Genomic DNA, 26,337 nt, shown 5'->3' on the forward strand with positions numbered 1-26,337 from the left:
TCTCTTCCTTTAGGAGACACAATACCAGCAGGATCTGGAGTGCTCTGGGCGAGAGGGAACAACGGCTCCTTCAACTCTGGCTGCTGAAATCTCTGTCCCAGCAACAACTTCAGGGTCTCCTGATTCTGCACCCACAAACCAAAACATTTACAACCTCCCATTTCTGCTACCCAGCACAGCACTGGTGCCAACAAGGGACCTTGGAAGTCTGTCCGTCATAATAACTCCTCAGTGGGCACACGTTTCTTGTTCTTTAAACAATGTTGACATGCCAAAGTCTAGGACCATGTGCACTATATCAAAACAATACCAGTTTCCCTGGCTAAAAGCCAGAAATCAGTACAATGCCAAAGTCCTTGTTAAAAGCCTTAATACGAACAGTGATAGTTCGGCAAATTCGGGAGGCTCAGTGCCTCCCATTCAACTTTTTCTTCTTTTGAAAGTTTGTTAGTAATTAGTTCTGAAATGGGTAATACCCAGCCACTTTCTGAGGTTGCCTGAATGCCTTCACGAAGGTTTTTTTATGTCACTTTCCAAAATGAAAGAACTATTTACACCAAAAGATGACTTCTGACTTCTTTATTTCATGTAAACAGCAGTTTAGTCCCACTACTGAAGCACTGTTATTTTTCACACCTTTGCCTTCCCTTTCTTTCCTCCTCCCTACCCCCTGTTTGCTAGGTTTAAATGTTTTCTGACTTCAGTGGCAGGGTTCACACTATGTTTTCCATGACTCTGAGGAAGAGATAAAATATTGCCCAACACTGATTTATTTACATTGATTCCAAATTGTTGGTTTTCTGGAGGATAAAATCCAAGACATGCACATCCTGTCAAAGTGTTAACAGCAGCAGATCCGGCAAACTAGAAGTTCCTGACTTGCTAGATTTACCAATGTTTTCATGACATAAGGGACTTACACATAATAGACTATAAATTGAGAGCAGGAAAAGAACTACACAGAACTGTCTAATGAAGATGCAACAAAGTATCAGTGTTTGTATCCAGTTTTGAGTCTTTTTTTTTTTTTTAAAACAGACCAGACAGGTATGTAGCAAGTGAGAACAGAAAATGTCAAAGGACAGTAGCAGCTAAAGAGCCATGCGTTTCAGACAGAAAGAGCTCAGAGAAGTAGCGTTTCTGTGTGGCAGTCTATTAAAGACTGTTACATGGCCATTTTTAGTCACGGACCTTTAGCAATGAGATATAAACTATAATCTATATAGAAACTGCATAGGATTACCTTTACCTGGAGGGGTGTAAAAAATTAAGGCATATAGGAAAAGGAGAAAAAAAAACACTAAGAATGAAAGAAGTTTTGGGAAATGTAACAGTAGTTGAGGGGCAGGCACCCTAAGGGCTCAGAGAAACGTGCTCATTTTCCGTGGCTACTGGTAAGAGGAACCAGTATGTTCATCACACACCACTTAAGGAAATTTGTCTAACTCCCAGAAGAAGAGATGATTTATAATCTACGGTCAGTATGACACGCCAAGGACATCTCTTAAAAGGACACCACATCTACCACTGTGTTGTTTTCCCCCTCCTTTTAACTTTGTCAGATCCCCCCCATCACCAGTTTATACACGACTCTTGACCATTAACATCTCCCTGTTGAGTATCTTCGGCAACCACGTCCTGTTTTGCACTTTACAACCACAAGAGAAAGTGCCGTAGTGGAATACACATGCAGATACACATGTGAATGTACACGTTACTACACTCACCCCCTGCTGCAGTAAGTCAACCTGCCATTAACATGCAAATGGAACGGCCTCATTAGCCGACAAACAACACCCACTGACCTGCTTTCACTGGAGGGACACTACCTCCTAACCTCTGAAACTCCTAAACTTCACATTCAAAAAGGAAAAAAATAATAAAAAGAATAACGCTGAACCGATATTCAGAGCTGCTGATCACTGCTCAAAGCCCGCACGTTTCCATGCCGCTCATCATGGAAAACAAATCTTACGATGAGATCTTTGGTTGCAACATTTCGATGGAAGCAGCACACGCTAGACCACATCACTTCTCCCTTCACCTCACCCTCCGAAAAGGAAAATTACTTAGCAGAAAGGGGTCTGCTAGATTACCAAGACTCAGACCGCGAGCCGAAAAGCCTTCTTTTAGCTAAGGGCACGAGAACGATTGCTAGTATCCGAGGGGGTGATTTAACGCCAATAAATGCCACGATGCGAGCGCACAGTGCCGCGCGTCCGGCTCGCCAATGTGGTCAGGTTCCTGCTCTTGTCTGTCATCTGGCGGGGAACAAGCCTGACCTCGCCGAAAGCGTTATTTTAGGGGAACATACACGAGAAACTAACTCTTTTTTTCCCCCTTCCCGTGGCCACATTGTGCAAGCGGCTCCGACGGCAGGATTTAGCAACGCGGACAAAACGCGCGTGTAGATCGCACGGCAAAACGAAGGCCCCGCAGCGAGGCCCCCTCCTCCCCGCCGCACACACTTCTCCCGAGCCCCCCAGCACCGCGTTTCGCCTGTCCCTCCGCTCCCGTCCTCCCCAAACTCCGCAAGTCCCCCCTCTCTTCCCCCTTCCCCGAGGCTGCGCCCGCCTTTGTGTCCGACCGGGGCCGGGGAGCGGCACAAAGCCGGGACCCGCCGCCGCTGCTGTCGCTCGGGACCCGGGAACCCGCGGGTTGGGGATGGGAAAGCCGGTCCCAGCGGGGCAGTCCCGCGGCAGGGAGCCGCCGGCCGGCCGGCCGACCGGAGCGGGCTCAAGCAGCGGGGCGCCTGCCGCCGCCGTCCCCCGCCGCCGCCGCCGCGCAGACAAAGGCGCGGGGAGGGGCGGCGAGGCAAAGTTGGGGGCCGGCCCCGCGGGGAGGGGGCGGCTGTGGCCCGCGGCGCCCCCCGCCGCCTCTGTCAGTCAGCCATGTTGGGGGAGCCGCGGCGGCGCCCACCCCCCAAAACGACGCCCGGCAGCGCGGCGCGGCCCCGCGGACACCCCGTGGTGCCGCGGGGAAAGCGGGCGGTGCGGGGGGCTCCCGCTCTGACCTCTGCCGCGTCCCTCAGCCTTGCCGACATCCAGCACGCACAGCCGGGCGCCGCGCTCCCCGCTCCTATAGGGCCGCCATCTTGCTTCCTTCTGCTCCTTGACGAAAGCGGCCGGGCCCCCGCATCAATATGCACGCGGCGCCCTGACGTCGGTGCCCGCCCCGCGCGCCGCGCCGCCCAGCGCGCGATGCACACCCCCACCTTTCCCCCCGCCACCACCCCCCACATGGCACCCCTTCCCTTCCCTTCCCTTCACGTGGCGCCCCCGTGCAGCCGGTGCGGGAGCGCCCCCGTCACCGCTCCCGCGGCACCGCCTCACGGGGGGTGTCCGGTTGCTGCCCTTCTTTGCCCTTTCGGGGGTCCCCGTCCCCCCCCCTTTTGCCCTCTCCTCCCTCTCCCCTTCCTCTTCTGCTCGCACCGCTTTGCGCCGCGCGGGAGCCGGGTCCGCGGGGCACCCCGTCCCGCATCCCTCCCCATCGCCATTCTCTTCCCCCGGGGGCCGGCGGCGCTTTCCCACGCCGCGGGAGCCCGCCTGCTCGTCCCCCTGGCTCGGCGGGGGCTGGGAGCCGGTAACGCCGCTCGGTAGCCGGCGGGCAGCGTGAAAGAAAAGCTCCCGTCCAGAAGAGACAGAAAACAATCTAAAATAACAAAATCTGCCCAGGTTTCCCCAGAATGAAGTCCCGTGTCCGCAGGCAGCCGGGCCCGTGAGCGGGGATGTCCCACCGCAGGACAGCGGGACACACAGAGGGCTATAACAGCCCGCAGCGCCGTGTGAGCGGGACTGATGGCACCGCTCCGAACTTCGCTCTCACTGTTCTCCGCAGGAGAAGCGGTTCCGTGCGTACCGCGCGCAGGAGGTCTGGCTGCTGGTGTCAGGGAGCGGAGTTCGGTGCCCTCCCCGGTGTGCCAGACCTCGCCCCAGGCGAGCGACAGGTAGCCGCTGCCGTCGCCGCCCTGCGCCGCCCCGCTTCACCGGAGGAGCTGGACCCCTTCCAGCCGGGCGGCTGCGGGGAGCGGAGTGAGCAAACCCGCCTCTCAGGGAACCGGCGCTGGGGTTTCACACCGACGAACCCCGGAGCCCTGAGCGCGTACTGACCCGCTCGCCTCCCCTTCGCCGTGCAGACCCCGAGCTGCTTTACTCCGGCCTGTCCGGAAGGCGTTGCGAGGCCAGGGGGGGAATTTTAGGAGAGCATTAGGTTACCGGACAGACCCTCTCCCACCCGCGAATGTGTTCTTCACCCCAGGAGGAGCAGGAGGAGGTCTGCAGCCGCTGTGCTCATCATTCCCGGGATCCCCGACTGTCCCCTGGGCTGGTGAGAAAGAGCATTAGCAAGATGCCAAACCCTGCACACTCGGTGCATATCAGAGTGACTTCTAGGAAGGTCAGATCATGGCGGGTATTAGGTTTTTGCATCGCAGGTTGTTCTCTGGTTTTTGGTTTTGCTTTAATTTTGGTGAAACATTTCAGGAGCAGAGTGGAGACCGAAGGTTGCCAATACCACTTGCTGAAACAGCCCTGCACAGGTGGCAGTGTCATTCCTGCCACACCTGCACTGGGCAGCTCATGCTCCCCGGCCCTTGGAAAGGTGCTGATCTGGCTAGCCCTGTCCCATAGGAAAATACGTGGGGTTTCTAGACAAAGGTCCTTGTGTTTGCCTCCACAGAATTGGCTTCAGAGTGTCTTGTGCAGCCTAAACCTGTACAAATAGGCTCAGCCTCTGCCTCTGGAAGAGTAAATGATGCTAATAACCGTCAAAGACCGTCTCAACTTTACCAGATTTTTTTTGTGCTTTTACAGCTCTTGCTTGATTTCCATCAGGCTTTAATCAGTATTTGAAACTCTTTCAAGTCTGCGTTTAAAGCTTGGGGTTGCGTTTTCCACTGGTGTGACACATCCAGCTGACACTGCCGAGATCGAGCACATTTAGCGGTGTGAAGCGCTGTCTACTCCTGAGCCACTCCTGAAGCACCTGCAGATCCCTATATCCTGTGCATGTCTTGTTCTGCCCAACCAGGGCAGGGCACCAAGGGGGTTTGGCAGGGCCTCTGCCTCCGTGCTGCTCTCCCTTATTTGCGTTGTGCTGAGTGAAGTGACCCTCCTTTGCATGGCTCAGATCCGTCCATGCCTGCACTCCCGTCGGGCTGGGAAAAGCAGGTGGCTGGTTTTGGCAGGACTCTGCCAGACCAGCTCCCTGCTCCAGTGAGAGCACAGCCCTCTCTTCCCTTTGCCCCAGGAAGCAGCTGCAAACCTGGCTGACTGGGTGTGTAAAGGGGCAAAAAGAAAGAAATAAAACGAAAAACAAACACCAATTCCAAAGCCACAAGCAGGAGTTTCACACTGGGCTGCGATTCTTTTCTTTTCCGGCTGTGCTCCTGTGCTGAGCATAAGAAAGCGGCAGCTCATGTGTGTCTGACCTGCACGTATGAATGTGAGAGAAGCTAGCATTTTTGAAATGCTTCCTGCCATAGGTGTGGTTCACTTCTCTGTTCTTTTCTTTCTCTTTTTTTTACCTTTTTAACTTTACTGCCCTAATGACAGCCTGTTGCAATCACCAGGCTCTATAAACACGGGATCCATCCTGCTGAACCAGCAGTGCTGTCTTCCCTCCCGGAGCACAAGGCTCATTTACCAGAGCCTCTCCTGCTCGCCTGGGGTTGTGCTCAGCTATCTTGACCTACAAGCCTCCTAATTGACCCGGTGCCATCCCATAGTCCTGCCGCATTTTGACAAGCCACAGGATCTTTTGGCTCCCAAATCAACACCTTTCTGTTACGCATGCCTCTGTCAAATGCATCTTGCTCTACAGTGCACGTTTCCTGGTATCTGTTAGCAGCCTAATGAGAGAGACAGGGATCTGGTTTCTCCCTTGGAGTTCTGTCGGCCTCAATGTGTTTATTGAATGAAAAAAATTTGATCCGTTTTGCTTTGCCGTATCTTTACTTATCAAATGGGCAGAAAAAAAATGCCTGAACTTGACCAATAGTGAAGAGGGACTTTGAAAACCCTCTCATGCTCTCATCCTTAGAGAGTTGAGGGGGGGAAAGCCTTTTACTGCCCAAATGTGCTGCTCCCAGCCAGAAGTTGCAGGCATTTTTGAAACAAGTGTCTGCTGTAAAGAATGGATATGCAGCTTCCTTGGAAATGTGCTGAAATGCACTTAGCTCTTGTGGTATTTTGGAGCTATTTCTAGGGCTAATCCAGAGACATTTCTTCTTGTTTGGACTTTGTGAGAAATGGAAAGCAAAAACAAACAAAACATCTCTACAGATTAAGTGCATGGAGTTGGGAATCTTATCAAAAAACCTCACTCCAGACTGAGTGTCTGCTGCTATCCTGGGCAGGAACAGCTTTTGCTGTCCTCTGAGATCTGCTGGGAACAGAATGATGTGTTTCAATCTCTTTGAGCAGGGAATTAATAGCGATAAAGCCCAGAGGTCTGATGGTCACTGTGCGACCGCAGGACAGGCACCTGGGGGGGTCCTTGCAGTGAGGCAAAATGTCAGGTAAAAAGCATCCTGCCCCTTGGCAATTAGATCATTTGTGAGTACAACGCATAATTACATGCAATTATAGCAATGGTTTAGAAGAGTGTGGGCCTTGCCCCTTTGCTAGAGGGAAAGCTCATTCACCATGAAGGATGTTGGGGCAGCCAGGGCATGAGCCACAGCCAAAGTTTCCTCCTAACTCTAGAGCTGCAACAAGCAAGCCTGATTTACTGAAGGAATGTGATTGCCCCCCTCCCAGACCTCTGCAGAAAACATTAGGGAAGATGTACAGGGCAAATAATTTCTCACTCTTTACCCTGCAGTGAAGAATCAGGGGGGTTATATTAACTACCTGCTCTGCATAGCTTGCTGGGCCTAATTCAGCTTTGGCTTAAAATTTCTGCACAAAACCCAGTTCAGGGCCACAATTAAATTTGTGTTGTTTTAATCATGGCTCTGAAGGTGACTGTAGCCTTGTGACTGCTTGGGCATTTGTGGCTGAAAAGCCTGGGCAGCACCCAGTGGGCCGTACCTGTCTTCAGGGCTGTGGCTGGGACACATGCCCTGGTGTGAGGAAGACCCTGGCCCTGGAGCAAGGGTAATGGAGACGAGAGGTGAAGCAGGAACACCTCCTCCAGATTTGAAGGTAGAGCTTGTCCTTTTGGGGGCCCAGGCTTGCTTTTCCATGGCTGTGGGAGTAAAATCTTGAATCCTTCACACAAGAGAAGCAGAGACCCCTCTCATGGGCCTGTAGGAGAAGGTGCAGGCTGAGGAATGAAGACCTGGTCTCTGGTTTCTCCTGAGGGGTGGCACTTTACGGTTGACTTCTGGTGTCTTTTCTCTTTGGAAACTGAATCCGGCCCTAAATGGCAGTAGAAGATGAAGAGTGACTGAGCACTTATTTCCTGCAACCACACTTTCAAACTGGGCGTCTGAAGACATGCTCTCTGTGTCTATAGTTAGGCACTGAGGAAAGGTGGCTTTGTTTCAGGTAAGCTTGGTGTCTGTTGGTGTCTCCAGTGACAGTCTCAGGGAATCAGTACTGGTCATTTATAGTTAGATACTTTCCAGTGTGTAAACATGCACCTTTAGATGTCAGAAATGCGGTCATTTTCTACAGTTCATCTACCAAGTAGGTGGAAGAGGTCTCACCGTTGACTTGGAGAAGCCAGGGAGATGTGCCACTTCTTGCAGTGCAGCCTGCCATTTCCTGGCAGATATGTCCTGAAGACAGTCTGAGTTAAGGTGATTTAGCCTGGAGAAGAGAAGACTCTGGGGAGACTTTATAGCAGCCTTCTGGTATCTAAAGGGAGCCTTCAAGAAAGCTGGAGAGGGTCTTTTTACAAGAGCATGTTAAGAAGAAGTTCTTCACTGTGAGAGTGGTGAGACCCTGGCACAGGTTCCCAGAGAAGCTGTGGCTGCCCCATTCCTAGCAGTGTTCAAGGCCAGGTTGAACAGGGCTTGGAGCAACCTGTTCTAGTAGAAGGTGTCCCTGCCTGTTTCAGGTGGGTTGGAACTGGGTAATCCTTAAGGTGCCTTTTTATCCACCTTAAGGTGTCTGGATAAAAATCATCATAGAATCACCATTCTATGGGTCTGTGATTCTGTGAAAGCTGACTGCTGAGAAAGTTCTGCAAGGGGAAAAGGGCTGAGGAAAAACCAGCAGGGGTTGATGAAACAGCTAAACTGGGTGACACACAGGGAGTTGGGTGTGATACAGTAAATGCTGCCCTTTGGAAGGAGCCTTAGCTGTGTGTCTGGACAGGAGTGTGAAAAGGCAGAGGTTGCATGGCTGTGAGACTCATAAAGAGCTTTACCTTTTCATTTCTAATCATCAAACTTTTTAACAAATTCAGTGGCACTCTCCTTGTTGGTTCCCTTTCTCCCAGCACACCCAAATGAGAAGCCTAAGTATAATCGTGGGGTTGTCATTGCCCCCACGATTAAGAAACTCTCAGCCCCTGAGCAGAAGCAACTGTGTCACATTTGTTCATACCCTTAGTGCAGGCACAATTGTGTTGAGTTAAATACTGCTTAAATCAATTTTGCCCTATAAATAAAAGCTATGTGCAAAGCTAACATCTTTGCAGTGTTCATTTAAGCAGCTAAATGTAAATTCAAAAGCAATGTAAATGTGTGCATACCTGTGATATCATTAGTGCAGATTTTCTAATCTAGAAGCAATGTATAAAGAAGGTAAATGTTATACCTGTCTCTGTCTCTTTTGATTTCTTTCCCTGGTAGAGCAGTTTGTCTGTGGTCCTAGCTGAGCTATCAGCTTCTCAGGAGCAAGACACGAAGCTCCTTGGCAATAGCCTGAGGTTTTGCAACTGGATAAGGAGCTGTGCATTTGATCCTTTTTTCTTGGGTGAATGTGGGGCTGTTCTATACAGTCTATTTCTACTTTCTTCAAAAAGTTGTAGAAAAGAGTGTGGTTTAACCCCAACCGGCAGCTAAGCCCCACAGAGCTGCTCACTTACTGTGCCCCGGTGGGATGGGGGAGAGAATCGGAAGGGTAAAAGGTAAAACTCGTGGTTTGAGATAAAGACAGTTCAAGGTAAAGCAAAAGCCACTCATGCAGAGGAAAACAAGGAATTCATTCACCACTTCCCATGGGCAGACAGATGTTAAGCCACCTCAAGGAGAGCAGCACTCTGCCACATGTAATGGTTACTTGGGAAGGCAAACCCCATCACTCCAAACATCCCCCTCTTTCCTTCTCCCCCCAGCTTCATATGCCAAGCATGACATCATATGGTATGAGTATCCCTTTGGTCAGTTTGGGTCAGCTGTCCTGGCTGTGTCCCCCCCAACTTCTTGTGCACCCCTAGCCACTCACTGGTGGTGTGCGAAGCAGAAAAAGGCCTTCACTCTGTGTAAGCACTGCTCAGCAGTGAGGAAAACATCCCTGAGTTATCAACACTGTTTCCAGCACAAACCCCAAACATAGCCCCATGCTAGCCTCTATGAAGATTATTAGCTCTGTCACAGACAAAACCAGCACAGAAAGCTTTGCTGAAAGATGCAGACATACATCAGACACACCATCACCACATTATAACTATTTAAAAGTACATTTTTGTCTGAGGATTTGAAGAACGAGAGGAATAGGCTGGCAGTGCTCCGCAGCTACAAGGTACCAGCAAAAGTACTTGCCACACTGAGCAACTTAAAAAGAAAATCCCAAATTCTCCCTTCTTTTGGGATGTTTGGACAGTGGGGAAAAGCTGGCTGGCTCATAGGCAGAGCTTTCATTCTTGCCATCCTTTCTCCGTGGGCAAAACGTACTATCTCACTTCCCTTTTTGGTGGGCAGTGGGGCAATGCAGTAGCAGATGGGACTTGCTTTTGGTCAGTGGGTGCCTCGGGGCATGGCTGGGGACCAAAGCATGGCCTGTGGTCAGCCTTAACCCAGCATCGTGCACTTTTCCACACAGCTGGTGCCTCCGATGTAAAATGCCACTGGCTGTCAAAATGAAAAATAGCTGCAGTGCTTCTCGGCAATGACAACCTGCCCTGTCTTCTCCTTACCTTAATGGGGAGTTGGGAGACAGTGAAAAAATGATTTTATGAAGCTAGTAAAAAGTAAAAAAAAAAAAAAATTGGAACAATCTCTGCCTTGCTAATTCCATCTCTGGAAAATTAGGAGATGTATTAAAAGTGATTGCTGTAAGAGAAGGAGATTGTCTGTGGCTGCAGACACCAAATGCCATGTAGTCTGCAATGTGTTCATTTAATTTCCATCCAGAAAAAGCTGTGGATGCCTGCATGACAGCATCCTTAGTTTTCTGCTGTGTTAAGCAAGTGGGGGAGCTACTGACCAGAGGTCCCTAAACTGAAACAGCTTAAGGGGCAGGGGTTTTAGAGGGCAGTTCTTTGGCATCTTCAGAAAATTCAGCTGCTGGATGCTTTTAGGGCCACCTTGAATTAGAAACCTGCTTTATGAGATTTTTACTTCCATACAGACTTTGCTTTGCTTTTCTGTTTGTAAATAAGACCCTTATCAGCAGAGGGATTTAGCAAAGATAAACAGATTTGTTATTAAATCCCTCAGAAATCATGCCAGAAGTACAGAAAATAAACAGGAAGTATTTGGGCACTCCACAGAGGAGCAAAGCAGGATTTAATAGACACCATGGAGACTCTGGGGGACAGACTGCAGCTTGGAAGGACAGATAGGAAAGGGCACAGGAAAACTAAGCTGAGAAAACAGGAGTTAAATTTTGCAGCAAATACCAAGGAAGGCTGTTCTTCATCTGACGTTCAGGAGGAAGCAAGGCGAAGATTTATTGAATGAGTTTGGAGATAGATAAAGAGGGAAAAGAGGAGGGTGTCAAGAGGAAGGTTGTTACAGCCCACTTGGTAGGAAGGGGGATGCTTGGGAAGGTACTGTGTGAACATCTGCTAAGCAGTCACCCACCGGCAGTGAAGGACTTCACCTACCCCCTGCCCATGGGGGGATCAGTCCCCAAGAGGGGCACAGGCTCAGTGTGCCCAGGGACACCAGGGACATACAGCAGAAAAGAATCCAAAGGCACTGGTGGCTGCTGTGCTGGAGCCAGAAGCTGGACAGTGCTGTCTGAGGGCAAACTGCGCCCCACAGTGTATTTGCTTCTGATGTTCACAGCTTGGCGAAGCGTCAGATGGAGAAATGCAGCCAGCTGGAGAGCCGTGTGTCCAGTTAATATATTAGATGCAGGAGTTCAGAGGTGGCCTGCAGTAATGACAGCTTATACAGCAAAGGTCTCACCCCAAGCAGAAGGGTTTGGGACTTCTGAATTGTGATTTGGCAGCCGGACATGGTATGTCATCTGCTCTGTATTGAATTCCATTAAAATGCTGATCATCAACTGCCCTTCATATCCATGGGAAATAAAGCAAGAAAAACCTGGGATAATTGGCAACAAGGCACATCTATTGCCAATATAATAGTTTCTGACTGTAAAGAGAGTTTTGCACTGAAACAAGTTACCTAGAGAAGATGCTGCATGGGGAGCTCAGTAGGACGGAGCCTGTCAGGATGCATCCACCCATGCAGGACAAGGGTGGACTAGGAAATGAGCTGCAGCCCTTCTAGGATCCATGTTTCCATCACGCCAACAAGTTATGGACTTTTCTAAGTGTCTCAGGAAGAACAGCAGCATCCCAGTTGGAGACCATGCAGAAAATAAAACCTGGGTGCTGAAAGTAAGATAAATTGTGCAGATGTCCTCTTTGCTGGGCTGTCTGCACTCACAGAGTTACAGGCCACGTTGTCACAGGTGAAGGAGGTGGCACAATTTAAGTTACTTTTTTCTGGGATGCTGGGGCGTGGACTGAACCTGGAATATTAAAATATGCATTGAGAAAATACGGTTATCTGTAAACTGAGGAGCGAATTGAAGGGACAGCGTTCTTTGATTTATAAAGATGGTAGTCCAACAAAGCCAAGATTCATCTTTAAATGACTTAAATATGATAAAAATATGTAAATGTGAAGTCACATTAAGGAGATAAAATTCTGATGGGAAATACATAGGGGAACAGGGATATTCAAAGTGATTACTGGAAGGCTATATGCATTTGGGAGTGGGGGATGCACATCTGAGTGATGTCGACAGGTTGGAAAGGGTTCAGAGAGGTTGCTGTCAGTTCCTGACCTTTTTCCTGAGGTCAAAAAATCTTGTCTCCCTCTGAAAGATGTGAAGAAATTCAACCTATTTGTTTTAGGAAAGGCAAGGTTGAAATAACAGTCCTCAAATGTCCACAAAGGGAAACGTTCTCAGTAGCTGCAAATTTGGGCAAAGGCAAAACAAAACACAGTGGACAGGGCCTAAAGCTAAGGAAAATCCAGTCCAAAAGGTTCTTGTTTTCAAAAGCACGTGGCATTCTTTTCCTAAATTGTGAAACAATTTAGCAGGGGAAGTGAGAGAGTCTTTCCATCAAGGGTTTGTCTAGAAGACACACTGTGGTTCTTCAGCTGGTTACCTAAAGGCTGTGCTGTATGACAGGTCAGGCAAGACAACTGTGTGGTCTGATCTAGTCTGTGGATCATGATTTTATGTCATTTGTGTTGTTACTGTGATTAAAGCACAACATGAGCGGTTAAGCTCAGGATGTCTGCCCTGTCACTGGATGTCATTGCAGTGAGCAAACATCTGGTGTTCAAGAGCAAAGATGTGAAGTGCACAATGCCCCATGCAGAACAATTGTAATGGTATTAATTGCACACTCCTTCCAGGGCTTTTGAAGCTAGGGATTGCTGAAGGAGTCAAGAGAGGCGGCTGTTAGCTCACCAGTGAGCCTGTGAAGCTCCCACCTGTGTCTTGCTTCGTAAAAGAAACTCTGTGGGCTATTGTTGCAAGGCTCCCGTGGCTTAGACCATTTCAGCTGGCCGTCCCTCCCTGCCAGAGCTCTTCTTAATCTTCTAGCAACAAAAAAAGGGGTGCTCCATCTGAGGGAGGTCAAGAGAGCAGCAAGTTTGTGATAAGGGCAGGACTCAAATTAATAAATGAAGATGGTGAGGTGCATTTGTCTTTCACATCTAGTCACCCATGTTAATTTGTTCTAATTGCATTAGAGGGAATGAACAGGCAACAGAGCTGACGTTTGCCGAGGCCAGTGCTTGTAGCAGCTCTGAGCATCGGCTGGGAGAATTCACCAGGTCAGCTGTGCTGAAGGCAAAGCACCTCTCTCAAGCGAAAGCAGACACCATATATACACATGTGCGTATTAGGTTAGTGACAGGATATGTACACATGCACATGTATTCATAAATGCTTTCAGGAAAGCCCCTGTGAACTGGTCAGCAAAGTCCTGTGAGATTGGTTTAAAAAAGGTGACTTTTAACTTTTGTGATAACTTTTGTGTTCTCTGCATTGAACCATTGGGGTTTGAGCAGGTAATGACTCCAAAACTGGAGCCTTGAGCAGCAGCTTTCTGGATCCCCCTTCGAAGGTGAGGATGCTGGGAAAACAGGCGACTCCAGAGCCCAGTTCTTGGGGTGAGTGTGGGTCATGGGTGCATTAGGGTTGGTCCTGGGGTGACTCAGGCACGCTGACCTGTGTATGAAGGGTGAGGTGTAATGAAATCTGACAGATGAAGAGCTTGTCCTGGCCTCATCTTCCTCTGGTCCTCCCTCCCTCCCCTCCCATGCTCCTTTTTTCAGCCACCTTCCTGTTCCACACTCTGGTCCCACAGAAAAGCATCACCCTTTTCTTTCTGGGGGAGCTTGTTGGCAGCCCCAACACTGCAGCTGCAGCAGTATCCACAGGCTGCAGCTGTGGAAGCCTTCTTTTTTAAGGCATGGCTCCCCCAGAGGAATTGCAGAAGTGGGAGACCTACATCTGTCTCCTTTTCCCAGCTCTGTTTTAAGGGGTCCCAAATTTTGGCCAGCCTGAGTGTGGGGCAAGCAGGACGCTGTTGATGTTACCGTCCAGTGAGGGGAGGAGAAGCGAACCAGGTGCCACAGGTGGGATGTTGCAGTATCCTGAGGCGATGGGGTTGTCCCTCCTAATAGATTTATTGCTTGCCACTATCGTGTTGTTTTCCAGGTTGTTGTTGTGGGCTTTTTTTCCACTATTCCTCACTTAACTTTTAGGCTTCCCTTCTGCCAGTGGATTTTGAAAATATACTTACCGTATGCCAAGCCTCATCCCGAGGGAAGCGCTAAATGGGAATTAACAATTAACATCTATTTCCAAGCCCCTGATAAAAAAACGTTGACACTCTGCCTGCTGTTAGGTGCCACACAATAGGCACGGAGCTGTCATTACTTACCTCCCGCTCACTAATTAGTCTCCTACATGTGACTGGAGTGTACACGCACGTGATGGCCATCCCCACGTGCCTGCTCTGTTTGGTGCTGCTCCTCCCAGGATGAGGGTTTGGAACCTCTTTCCAAAGTGCCTCTGTGCTGGCAAAGGATGAATCATGAGGGCAGAGCATCCTGAAGAAGGACAGGCACCCACTAGCACAGCTCAACAAGCAACAAAGCTCACAACCCAAGCACAGAGAAATGCTTTTAATTTAAACATACAGATCTTTAGTCAGAAGAGAAATTTCAGAGAGAGACAGGTTGGCCCAACTTTAAAGCTTTAAAGCCCTGCCTGTGCTTTAACCCATCTAATATAAGAGGGCAGCACAGCTCTCTGTTGCAAGAGGGGGAATCTAGAGAGGGATTTCCCCACAAAGAGTGGTGGCCCTGTGTAGCAGAAACTTCTTCTCTCCTTTTGGTGCTTCTTGCTGGATTTCAGTGACACCAACTCCTACTGAGTCCTGCCTGAGGTAATGCTGCTGGATAGGAAATTGCCTATAAAATGCTCACCCTTTGAGTGCCCAATCTGGAGACTTGACTTTTTTTAGGGGGGCGATGGAGGGACAGTTGTTCATTTCCTCAACGTATTTATTTAACATTGAAGTGTTGGAGATATATATCTCAGAGAAGGCATCCATCCGCTAGTCAGTAAAATCCCTGATGGTCTCCCCCAGTGTTGAACAGAAAGTGTTGCTCTCTGTGCATCGAAGCCAACACAAATCAGTGCAAACAATCGTTAAGTCATTAGCAAAGGCTGAGAATGACAGTAGTCCCAGTATTAAGCCTTCTGGTGCTCTCCCTTGAATCGTCTGACTTGATTGCATCCTGTTACACTTGCAATCTGCTTTCTGCTATCAGCAGATAGGCTGGCAGCCACTTAAGTTCTCATTTAGAAACATCCAAGAGTGGTTGGGTTTTGGATTTATTTTTTTTTATCCTGGCTTATTCTGTTGCTCCAACAAGAGCATTGTGGTTCCCAGAAGGCAGTCTGGGGAAAGGCTTCATCGCTCGTGGGGCTGAGCACTGGCAGCCTGATTTTGGGCTGGTGTAGTCCACAGCAAGGGCAGCCAGGATGGATGTGAGCCTTGCTGTGTGCTGGGGACATCAGCCTGCTGGTCCCACCTGTCTCTTCATCCTCATCCTCTGTTCCTGTCCCTTATTGGGTTTGTTTTCCAAGGAGACATGGGTGAAGGTGATGCTGGTGTTCCCATAGCCTGTGGAGGCTCAAGCCTGTTTTGAGGGGTTGCCTGGCCTGAGGGCGCAGCATGAGGGACACAGGAAGAGCTCACTGTCATGGAGTTTGGGTCAGGCAGGAAGATAATCCTTCTGGAAAAGAGAGATGAAGACAAGGTGTTGTTTAACATGAACAGGGAGGTTGTTCCCACTCAAACCCTTCCACTCTCAACACAGAAAAAGGGAGAATGGGAGAGCCCCCTCTTCCTGGCAGCCTCTCCTTCATGCAGCCCTGGCCCTCGTTGGCGCATCCCAGAGCTATGCTAGCCAAGCAGAGAGGAAATTCTCCTGAGCCTCCCTGCCCTCCTCCTCATCCCCTCCAGCTTGCGAGGGCAGCCTGGAGGAAACACTGTGTTCTGGAGACGCTTCAAAGCGCCAGCTCCCGGCGCTGCTGTTTGTCCTTATGGAAGATTTCCCTTTGCAAGCCTCCCCTGGCTGTCCGAGGTGTGAAGCTGCTGGCTGCTGCCTGCACTGCTCAGCGCCTGCCATTTCGGCATCCTCAGGCGTGAAACGCTGTTGGGGGTGTCAGCTACTGCTGCAGCCTGTGGTAGTGTTAAGCATTAATTCATTTACGCCATTTAACTATAGGCAAGGCAGTTTAAAAGGCTTTAAAATGCGCAGGGACATAAATTCTGCCCCCCTGGTGCTTGTGTGTAAGTCTCTCTCTCTCTCATTTGCACAGCTATGAAGATGTCAGGAGGTTTCCTGTAGAGATTTGGCTGGGATGCTGGCCCTGAGGCCAACTTTTGCATCCCTATATCTGCTTTGCAGGAGGGATCTGCATTCATGGGCAACCTTCATACGAACACCATCTGCCTGAGTCTTGCTTTTGGGAAAGCTTGTCCCAAGGGAATGTTGCTTGATTTTCGGTCATGGCTTCAAAATGTGGTGGACTGTAACCACCTCCTCTGAAAGTGTCTTGTCAGCATGGAAAACCTGGCATAACTATCTGTGTACAAATCGTTAACCCAGTGTGAGGAAAATAATTTGCCCAGCAAAGTTTAGCTCCTTGGTGTTACTTTACACACCAAAATCTATGTAAGCAAATAAAACCTGACAGCTCCGCTTTTGTCTGTAATGAACCACAGTAATCCTATTGACTGCCCCCTGAGAGAGGGCTGCACACACCCCTAGCCAAGGAGAGTCATTGGATGTGGCTGGCTCCTGCTCCAGGACTTGAGGGATGCTTTGGTGAACACATTTCCTCCATGGAAGACACCTTTTCTTGGAGGGGTCTGAGAAGTGACAGAGGCAGATACACCCAGGTAGCAGCGCATCCTTTGGTGTGAGAACCATCCTCCCCCGCTCCTTCAGCTCTGTGCACTGGTTGGACTTGGACTGGTGGCTGGTCCCCATGTACATGATGGGATGGAGAACTGTGGGGTGGTTTGGATTGATCTCGTCTGCCAAAGATGATTTCAAGGGAGGCTGAGTGAATAAATAAGTTGGGCTTGCTTAATCATAGAATTATAGAATAGTTAGGGCTGGAAAGGACCTTAAGATCATCAAGTTCCAACCCCCCTGCCATGGGCAGGGACACCTCACACTAAACCATATCACCCAAGGCCTCGTCCAACCTGGCCTTGAACACTGCCAGGGATGGAGCATTCACAGCTTCCCTGGGCGACCCCTTCCACTGCCTCACCACCCTAACAGGAAAGAACTTCTTCCTTATATCCAATCTAAACTTCCCCTGTTTAAGTTTTAACCCGTTACCCCTTGTCCTATCACTACAGTCTCTAATGAAGAGTCCCTCCCCAGCATCTCTATAGCCCCCCTTCAGATACTGGAAGGCTGCTATGAGGTCTCCACGCAGCCTTCTCTTCTCCAGGCTGAACAGCCCCAACTTCCTCAGCCTGTCTTCATACGGGAGGTGCTCCAGTCCCCTGATCATCCTCGTGGCCCTTCTCTGGACTTGTTCCAACAGTTCCATGTCCTTTTGATGTTGAGGACACCAGAACTGCACACAATACTCCAGGGGAGGTCTCACGAGAGCAGAGTAGAGGGGCAGGATCACCTCCTTCGACCTGCTGGTCACGCTCCTTTTGATGCAGCCCAGGATACGGTTGGCTTTCTGGGCTGCAAGCACACACTGAAGCCGGCTCATGTTCATTTTCTCATCAACCAACACCCCCAAGTCCTTCTCCACAGGGCTGCTCCTAATCTCTTCTTTGCCCAACCTGTAGCTGTGCCTGGGATTCCTCCGACCCAGGTGTAGGACCTTGCACTTGTTATGGCTAAACCTCATGAGGTTGGCATCAGCCCACCTCACAAGTGTGTCGAGGTCCCTCTGGATGGCATTCCTTCCCTCCAGGGTATCAACTGAACCACACAGCTTGGTGTCATCGGCAAACTTGCTGAGGGCGCACTCAATCCCACTGTCCATGTCAGCAACAAAGATATTAAACAAGACCGGTCCCAACACCAATTCCTGAAGGACACCACTTGTTACTGGTCTCCAGCCGGACATTGAGCCATTGACCACAACTCTTTGTGTGCAGCCATCCAGCCAGTTCTTTATCCACTGAGTGGTCCATCCATCAAATTGATGTCTCTCCAATTTAGAGACAAGGATGTCGTGTGGGACAGTGTTGAACGCTTGGCACAAGTCCAGGTAGATGACATCAACTGCTCTACCCCTGTCCATCAGTTCTGTAGCCCCATCATAGAAGGCCACCAAATTGGTCAGGCAGGATTTCCCCTTAGTGAAGCCCTGCTGGCTGTCACCAAGCACCTTGTTGTTTTCCATGTGCCTTAGCATGCCTTCCAGGAGAATCTGCTCCAAGATTTTGCCAGGCACAGAGGTGAGACTGACTGCTCTGTAATTCCCCAGGTCATCCATTTTCCTCTTCTTGAAAATGGGGGTTATACTGCCCTTTTTCCAGTCGTTGGGAACTTCACCTGACTGCCATGATTTCTCAAATATGATGGCCAGCGGCTTAGCAACTTCATTCACCAGCTCCTTCAGGACCTGCAGATGGATTTCATCAGGTCCCATGGACTTGTGTACATTCAGGTTCTTAAGATGGTCTCGAACCAGATCTCTCCTACAGCAGGCCTAGGGTCTTCATTCTCACAGTCCCTGCGTCTGCCTTCCAAGACTTGGGTGGTGTGGTCAGAGCCTTTGCCAGTGAAGACTGAGGCAAAGAAGTCATTCAGAACCTCAGCCTTCTCCAAATCCTGTGTAGCCAGTTCTCCCAAGAGCTTCCTGAGGGGGCTTACATTCTCCCTCATCTGTTTTTTATTTGCTATGTACTTTTAGAATCCCTTCCTGTTATCTTTAATACTTCTAGCTAAGTTTAGTTCTAACTGGGCCTTAGCTTTCCTAACCTGGTCCCTAGCTTCCCGGGCAACATCCCTGTACTCTTCCCAGGCCGCCTGTCCTTGCTTCCACCTTTTATAAGCCTCTTTTTTCATTTGAATTTTCCTCAGGAGCTCCTTATCCATCCAAGGAGGTCTCCTGGCCCTCCTGCTGCACTTCCTTCTGGTTGGGACACAACACTCCTGAGCTTGTAGTAGGGGATCCTTGAATATCAACCAAGAGTCTTGGGCCCCCCTGCCCTCTAGGGCTGTATCCCATGGAGCCTTACTAAGCAGGTTCCTGAAGAGGCCAAAGTCTGCTCTCTTGAAGTCCAGGGCAGTGAGCTTGCTGCACGCTCTTGTCACTGTCCCGAGGATCTCAAATTCGACCCTCTCATGATGGCTGCATCCAAGGCTGCCCTGGAGCATCACATTTCCAACCAGCCCTTCCCTGTTGGTGAGCACGAGGTTAAGCACAGCACCTCTCCTTGTCAGCTCCTCTGTTCCTTGCAGAAGGAAGTTGTCTTCCACACAGTTGAGGAACCTCCTGGATTGCTTGTGCCGGGCCGTACCGTCCTTCCAACAGATGTCAGGGTGGTTGAAGTCACCCATGAGAACAAGGGCCTGCGAACGTGAGGCTGTTCCTGTCTGTCTGTAGAGTGCTTCATCCACAGAGTCCTCTTGACCAGGTGGTCTGTAACAGATCCCCACAGTAATGTCTCCCATTGCTGTTTTCCCTTTAAACCTGACCCACAAACTCTCTATTGACTGCTCACCTGTCCCCAGACAGAGTTCCATACTCTCCAGCCTATCCCTAACATAAAGGGCAACTCGCCATCTGCTGGGCCTGTCTTTTCTAAAGAGCCTGTAACCTTCCATTCCAACACTCCAGTCACAGGAGCCATCCCACCATGTTTCTGTGATATCAAAGACCATAATCCCAGGGAGACACCCCCTAAAAATCCTCCTGCAGATATAGGGAGAACAAAAGGTCATTTTGGTAGATGCTCTGAGATGCTCCAGGGCAAAGTCAAGGCCACCAGTTAAAACCAGGCTGGAGACTTCAAAATACAGCCTCAACATGGTTTTCCTTGATCAGCCCACAAACCTCCTGCAGGGTAAGCCTCCTCATCCCTCTGGTACATGGAAACATGGGAGGTAGTTTTGATCTACAGCTTCAATCAGTTGGGGTGGCAGTGTACAGGGAGGCTGGTCCTGCCTGGAACCAGCAGAGCCCCCATCCTTATGAGTGGGACTATGTTGCTTTTGCCCAAAGCAGAAGCTGGCATGAGATGTAGGCATTCCTTGCCTCATCTGATACCAACAAGCCCAGCCATTGGTGACATCAAGGAATAAATGCCTGCTATTTTTAGGAAGGCAGCATAAGGAGGGGAAACTGGAGAGGAAAAGGAAAAGCTGCAGAAGTGCCTGCCCATGGCAGGGGGGTTGGAACTGGATGATCTTAAGGTTGTTTCCAACCCAAACCATTCTGTGATTCTAGGTTAGGTGACTTTCCTCCAGGAAAGCAGCAACGGGCACCGCCACCTGGGAAAGAGGCAGCAAAACCCCTTTTGCTGTCAGTACTGCAGCACCCCAGTGCCGACAGGAGAGATGTGGTCCCAGGCATGTGCTCCAGGGAGGGGCTCCCTTTCCTTGCCTCACTCCCCCAGTTTTGCACGAGGACAACAGCAGTGACAGCAGCACCTGCTTGTCCTTCCTGCAGCAGCTCTTTTGGGAGGAGAATGTGATTGAGCCATCGGGAGGGAAGGGTTGCATGCTTGGAGTCTTGGCAATGGGTAACCTGAAGCAAGAACAGTGTACATACAGATGTATATAAAAATATGTGTGTATGTATGTGCACAATTTTAGCTGGAACAGTGAGTCGGGGGGGGGTGGGATGGGGAGTGGGAGGGGCTGATGGTTGTTGCCTGGATCCCCTCTCAGTGTTTCCCTTTCCCTGCTCTCTGGGCTTCCTTGCCCTGCCCTGTGAGGGATCAGAGCAAAACAGTGGCTCCTGCACCTCTCTCCCCACTCCCTTCCCATTGCCTTGTGCTTTTGTTGGGGTGAGAGGGGTGTTGGTGGTTCTCTCCCCGCTGCAGCTGAGCATCTGGCTGTGTGGGCAGGTGGGGGGCTTTGCACCTGCAGCTGTTCCTAGAGGCCAGGTTTGTTCCTTGCAGCATCTGTTTGGGGAGGAAATGGCACACGTATATACAGAGAGATAAACACACACACATGCATATGCAGCGTTTATACACCAAAACATTTATTGATGAACAAGGTCTGAGTCAGTGACATCAGGAGATGAAGTGGGCCACATCCCCCACCATCCCTGGCTCCTTCCCTCCAGCAGGTTCATGGTGGTCCCATCCGGTGTGCAGGCTCAGGGGTTCAGCAGCATTGTTGGTTGCCATTGACTGCTTCCCATGGCACGTGGCTGCCACTCCTGTGAGTCAGTGCAGGTGGCAGATGATTCATCTGCATCATCAGTCTCACAGACAGACATCGTCTGCACAGTCTCACATTCAATGGGGGTTTTTCTATTTTTATGGTTTTCTTCAATGCCCAGATGATTCATCTCCTCGTGCCGGCCCTTCAAAAGCTTCAGTCCCAGGGGTACTGTCTTCCGTGGTTGGTCTTCTAGGAAAATCATGCCACCACTTCCCTCCCACCATGCTGATCAGCGCCGACTGGGCTGTTTGTACTCTTTGCTTTTTGCTTTCTTTTTGTCTTACAGATGAGATTATGTGGTATCCAGATAGCATTAGCTATTCATGAATAACCATCTTCCTTGCCATCTCATCCCTAATATTTTAGGAGGGCAGCAATTACCACAGCATCTTCCAGTCTCACTCATGCAGGATTTGGCTGAAGCTGGTGAGATGGTTTGCTTGCAAATGCCATACTACCAGAAAAGCCTCCCCAGATGCCTCTCCTTGGAGTGAGTGGGCACTATGAAGTCCCTCTATGAAGGAAACCAAAACACTCACCTGGAGTGACAAAGCACATACTCAGCTTTCAGTTGTCAGCAGTAAAGCTAGTTAGATATTGGTCCTTTGCTGTACTTGTTGGCCCATGAGGTGATGAGAAAGAGCTGCTGGAGTTAACAAGGGTGGGGGCATGAGGGCTTTAAACTGGGTGTTTGCGAGCATCAGCTGGAGATGATGGGAGATGAGCAGATGGACATCAAAGAGCCATGAGATCGGTCCAGAGGTTGAGAGGACTTTGAAGGTAGACATATATCCAGAGTAAAGAAATATGCTTCCTTCCAAGAAGGAAATACCCCTACAGATGTGGGGAACAGCAAGGGAGAGGGGGAAATTCCAGCCCCTGCATGGAAGCGGCAGAGACCGTGTGGGTTTGTGGTTTAGATTTTGACTTCAGCATTTCTTGAAAAACAAGTCATAGTTTCTCAGAATACTCTAGCAGGTGCAGCACGGGTCCTCACCATGGGTATGTTTTCAATGCTTGTGTATGGTGCCTCTGAAGGGAAGAGAGCTGTAAAAAGTCTGCCTTTCTAATTGAATGTGTATGTAGATGGAGAAGGTGCAATCTAAGATAATTAATGCTAATTAATTATTACATGGTCAAATGAGCAGGAAATGAACATGGAAACTAAAAATAATTGATTATATGAAAATAGAATAATTGCTTGTGTGTTCAGATACACGTTTACCTGGGGAAGCATATACTCAGCATTCTAAAAAGGGTTACTACAGGGGAAAAAGAAGCTGTGAAGAGAAAACATTTCCTAAAATATTCCCTACTGCACATTAAAAAAAAAACAAGGCTAGCAAAAAATAGATGAAGAAAAAGAGGCTAGTTTCAGTATCACTCGCCTTCAAAGGGGAAAATATTGACATCGCAGAGCCTACTGCTCTCTCGCCATACAAATACACCTGGTCTGTGAATTTAAGCACTAACAGTGAAAAAAAACAGAGAAGACTAAATCTTGCTAACTGTCCTCAGGGTGTGCAGTGCTCTGTTGTGCCACCCTTTGCAGTGAGGCTGGAGAAAGCAAGGTGGGAAGGCTGATGGGTGAGTGACTGAAACCCGTGGGATGGGAGACTGCAGAGCCAAACCAATGGTTTTTACATCTGCCCCAACTTGGCACGAACAACCCTTGCAGCTGCATGAAGACAGGCTGGTTTCCTTACAGATATAAAAGAACTCACTTAGAAAGTCTCCAGAGCTACCAGGATCCAGGGAGGGTTCCTAGATAGCTTTTTCCCTGTCAGTTCCCCAGCCACAGTGCATAGTGAAATGCTCTTCCTCAGCAGCTGAGAAAGGAAAGGGGTTGATGCTGGTGGAGGCAGGGAGAGATGGTGGCTCCAGCCTGGGAATATGGGGTTCCTCAGACTGACCAGTGGGGTCACCTCCCTGGTCTCCACATGCTGTTGTACACCGGGTGTGTGGCATTGCATTGCTGAGCAGGTACACTGACTTCTTCAAGCACCACCTCTAGGGTTACTGGTGGGATGTGTGGGACAGCCCGTGATGAAAAATGCACAAGTATGTCCGTCCAGGGAGCCTGAGGTGTGGAGGCAACAGTGCTTGAGAAATAAATTCCAGCTTCTGTGAGAGAGATTTAAATTATAGAACTTTATAGCCAAAATTTCTCACTTTCTCCTTCCTCCTCATCAAAGGATTCTGATTTTAGATGTTTTAATGGAAAAGCAAGCTTACCAAATATTTGCAGAAGTATTTCTTAGTGGAAAATCTGATGTTATCTTAAAACTGTGTTTGATTCAGAAATTCATCCTAACTCTTGTCTGAAGACTTGCAGTGCCAAGACACGTGTGTTTATCTATCTGCTTACATCTTTCCTCTGAGGAGTAACTGGGAGGTAGATGAACAGAGTTTGTTCTGTTCAGGAAGAGCACCACAGTTTGCTGTTGTTGTGCCTCAGTACAGACTTTCTATCACCTTTGGGGGAAAAGGAAGAAAGATGAAGGAACTGTCCTTGGAAATGGATAATGGTCTGAGCATGTCCCAGGACCTGCTCTCGCACAGAGGGCTGGAGGAGGAGCTCAGCACTGCACCTAAAGGAATAATCAAGTCCTCAGAAATATGTAACGGCTAAATTTTCATCTGTGAAAGGCAGCAGCAACACTGATTTGGGATTCATCGTGCATTTTATCCTGACACAGGCATTAGGCTGACCTTCAGGAAGCAAGTGGATGAAAGTGTGAGGAGGAATGTGTTATTTGTATTAAATCAGAAATAATCAGTTAAGCCAACAGTGGTTCCAGGGAGCCACAGCACTCTTTCCAGTAATTGATTTTGGGGAGCCCCACGGATAGAGCTTTCCTTTGTTTTGTATAATGGATCTGTCCCCTGATGATTAACTAAGTAACTCCTCTGACAGTTACATCCTCCCTGAAATGACAGTTCCATGGCTTAGAAGTTACCAGGAGCAGCTCTGATCCCTATGCCCATGCAGCTTACTCCTCTGAGTAAAGTCCCACTCTGTCTCTTCAACACCCCCTCGATGTTTGCTGACACTGCAGATCAGCGACACTGTGCAGTAGCTCAGGCAGGAGCGACTTGTCTTCTCCCATGTGTGTTTGCAGTTGGAGGTGGGACAGCTCATGGAGGAAGGGTCTCTAACTGCCTTTGGGGGAAGTGGGACACAAACGGATTGTCTGGATGTTGGTATTTTACACTGTCCATCCTGCTCTGTTTCAGGATACATTTTGGGCATACACAGGAGATAGAGGGCAAATTTCTTCAATTCACTTTAAAATTGCCTCTTTAAAAGAGCTAGCGGAGCATGATCACCCACTTTCATCCTTGAGTGGGAGCTGCACAGGCACAGCTTTTCCCAGAAGAAAGCTGTAAACTTGAGGGCGTACCATGAAGACAAGTCCTTATGGCCACTGGCCAAAGGCAAATGATTACAAACTAGCAGGGGCACCCACTTCCCTTCAGCTTCATATAAACCGGATAATTATTCTTTGGCTTTGATGCTGGTATCATCAGTGCAGTGTTGGCTTGTCAAGTTGGCAGGAGCCTAAGCAGTCTTAGCAACAGGAAGTTCCTTCTGCAAATGCTTAAAACTATAATAATTATTTATTGAATAGGCAGGGTGAGAGCCAGGACATAGCAGAAATGTGAGGAGTTTCCCAGGGGATCTTCCAACATCTTCAAGATACTAGCAGGTCCAGCTGTAAAGTTATTAAATGGAAAGAAGATCTCTAAAGAGCTTTTGGCTATTTTTCTTTCTCTCTTTCCCTTTCTCGTTTACCTGGCCAAGTCTCTTCAATCTGCCTTTATTTAGTAGCTAAGGAAACCATTTTCCTTCATAAACTGAATCCTTCCTGAATAATCTTGGTGGAGGAGATGTTAGAAGAAGAGAATACAAATCACAGCACCAAATTTATTTGTAACAATGGGAGCTGTTGCTGCTAGTCCTAAGACAAACAGATAAGTCCAGCAATCACAGATAAGTGTTTTTGTTTGATCTCTATAACAATTTCTGCATTTTCAGGTAATTTCCCTTAGGCATTCACAAGCAGGTGGGAAGCTGTTCTTATACAGGCTGTATTTTAATCTATTTTAATCTATTTTAAATTGACTTTTTGACAAGCAAACAAACAACTTTCTTACTTTTTTAGGACTAAACCTTTTCCTGAGACTTCATATGAGCTGAAGTTATGTTTGATTTTTAATATTATCCTTTCTGTTTTCTGCCCTTTCCCTCAAGTAAGTCAGCAAATAAAATAAAATACCCTGTTGCTTCGTTCTTGGTTTTCCCCAATAAAAAGAACTTCAAAATGCCCTAGCATCTTGCAAGGCCTTATTACAACTTAGGGGCCAAAAGTCCTGGCTGAGATTCGTCCTAACTCTGCTAGATGCTATACAAACTTCTCCAGAAGTGAGAATAGTGGGTGATTAACTCAAACCCTTAATTTTCACAGCTTTCAGATTCCTATGAAAGCCCACTGGGATGTTTTCCAGAGGCATAAACAGAGACACAGATGCCTTTTTAAATCCTATGCACCCCCTGCACTTAGCAAGCTGACATGCAACCAGGACTTTACAGCTGATTGAAGGAACATTCCACTGGCCAAGATATTCTAAAGTGGACGTGAGCTGAAGCCAGCTTCACAACTAAGTGATGAATTCAAGCTTCAGCTCCCTGAAACAAAGACAAAACTATGGGTCAGGTTGGTAAGCTAGCAGTATGGCCCTTGCAGTTGTTCAGCAAATGCTCCTCTGGCTGAAATCTTCCCAATGGTATTAGTGTTTCTAGACGATTGTGAGGAAATTCCAGGGGGTTCTGCTAGGGAAGGGTGCATTTTTTGATGTGCAAGGTGAGCACAATAGTGTCAGCTTGACTGGAAATTGTTCTTTTAGTGGTGAGAGAGCAGCTATTTGAGAAGGCCTAAAGCAAACCAGGTATCTTGAGCTTTGCATCTTCCTCCTGTTCTCCATTCTTTCTGGGCCTCAGTCTTGGCAGTGCTGCGACCAAAAACCATGTCTGAATTGGTTCCAGCTCTGCTTCTTGCAAT

General features: G+C 48.8%; 1 protein-coding gene across 1 annotated transcript in view; it reads right to left on the reverse strand.

Annotated features, from left to right (window-relative positions):
* TET2 (tet methylcytosine dioxygenase 2) overlaps positions 1-3,171 on the reverse strand; it is a 73,762-nt gene extending 70,591 nt beyond the window's left edge. Inside the window, exon 1 of the mRNA XM_062636703.1 lies at positions 3,014-3,171. Within this exon, the coding sequence (XP_062492687.1) occupies positions 3,014-3,043 (30 nt within the window). The 5' untranslated portion in view covers positions 3,044-3,171. The remainder of the gene's footprint in view (positions 1-3,013) is intronic.
* Between the last annotated feature and the right edge of the window lie 23,166 nt (positions 3,172-26,337).

Source organism: Pezoporus occidentalis, unplaced genomic scaffold, assembly GCF_034315485.1.
Source record: "Pezoporus occidentalis ecotype Australia unplaced genomic scaffold, CSIRO_AGI_Poc_V1 ctg49, whole genome shotgun sequence".
NCBI classification, from domain to species: domain Eukaryota; kingdom Metazoa; phylum Chordata; class Aves; order Psittaciformes; family Psittacidae; genus Pezoporus; species Pezoporus occidentalis.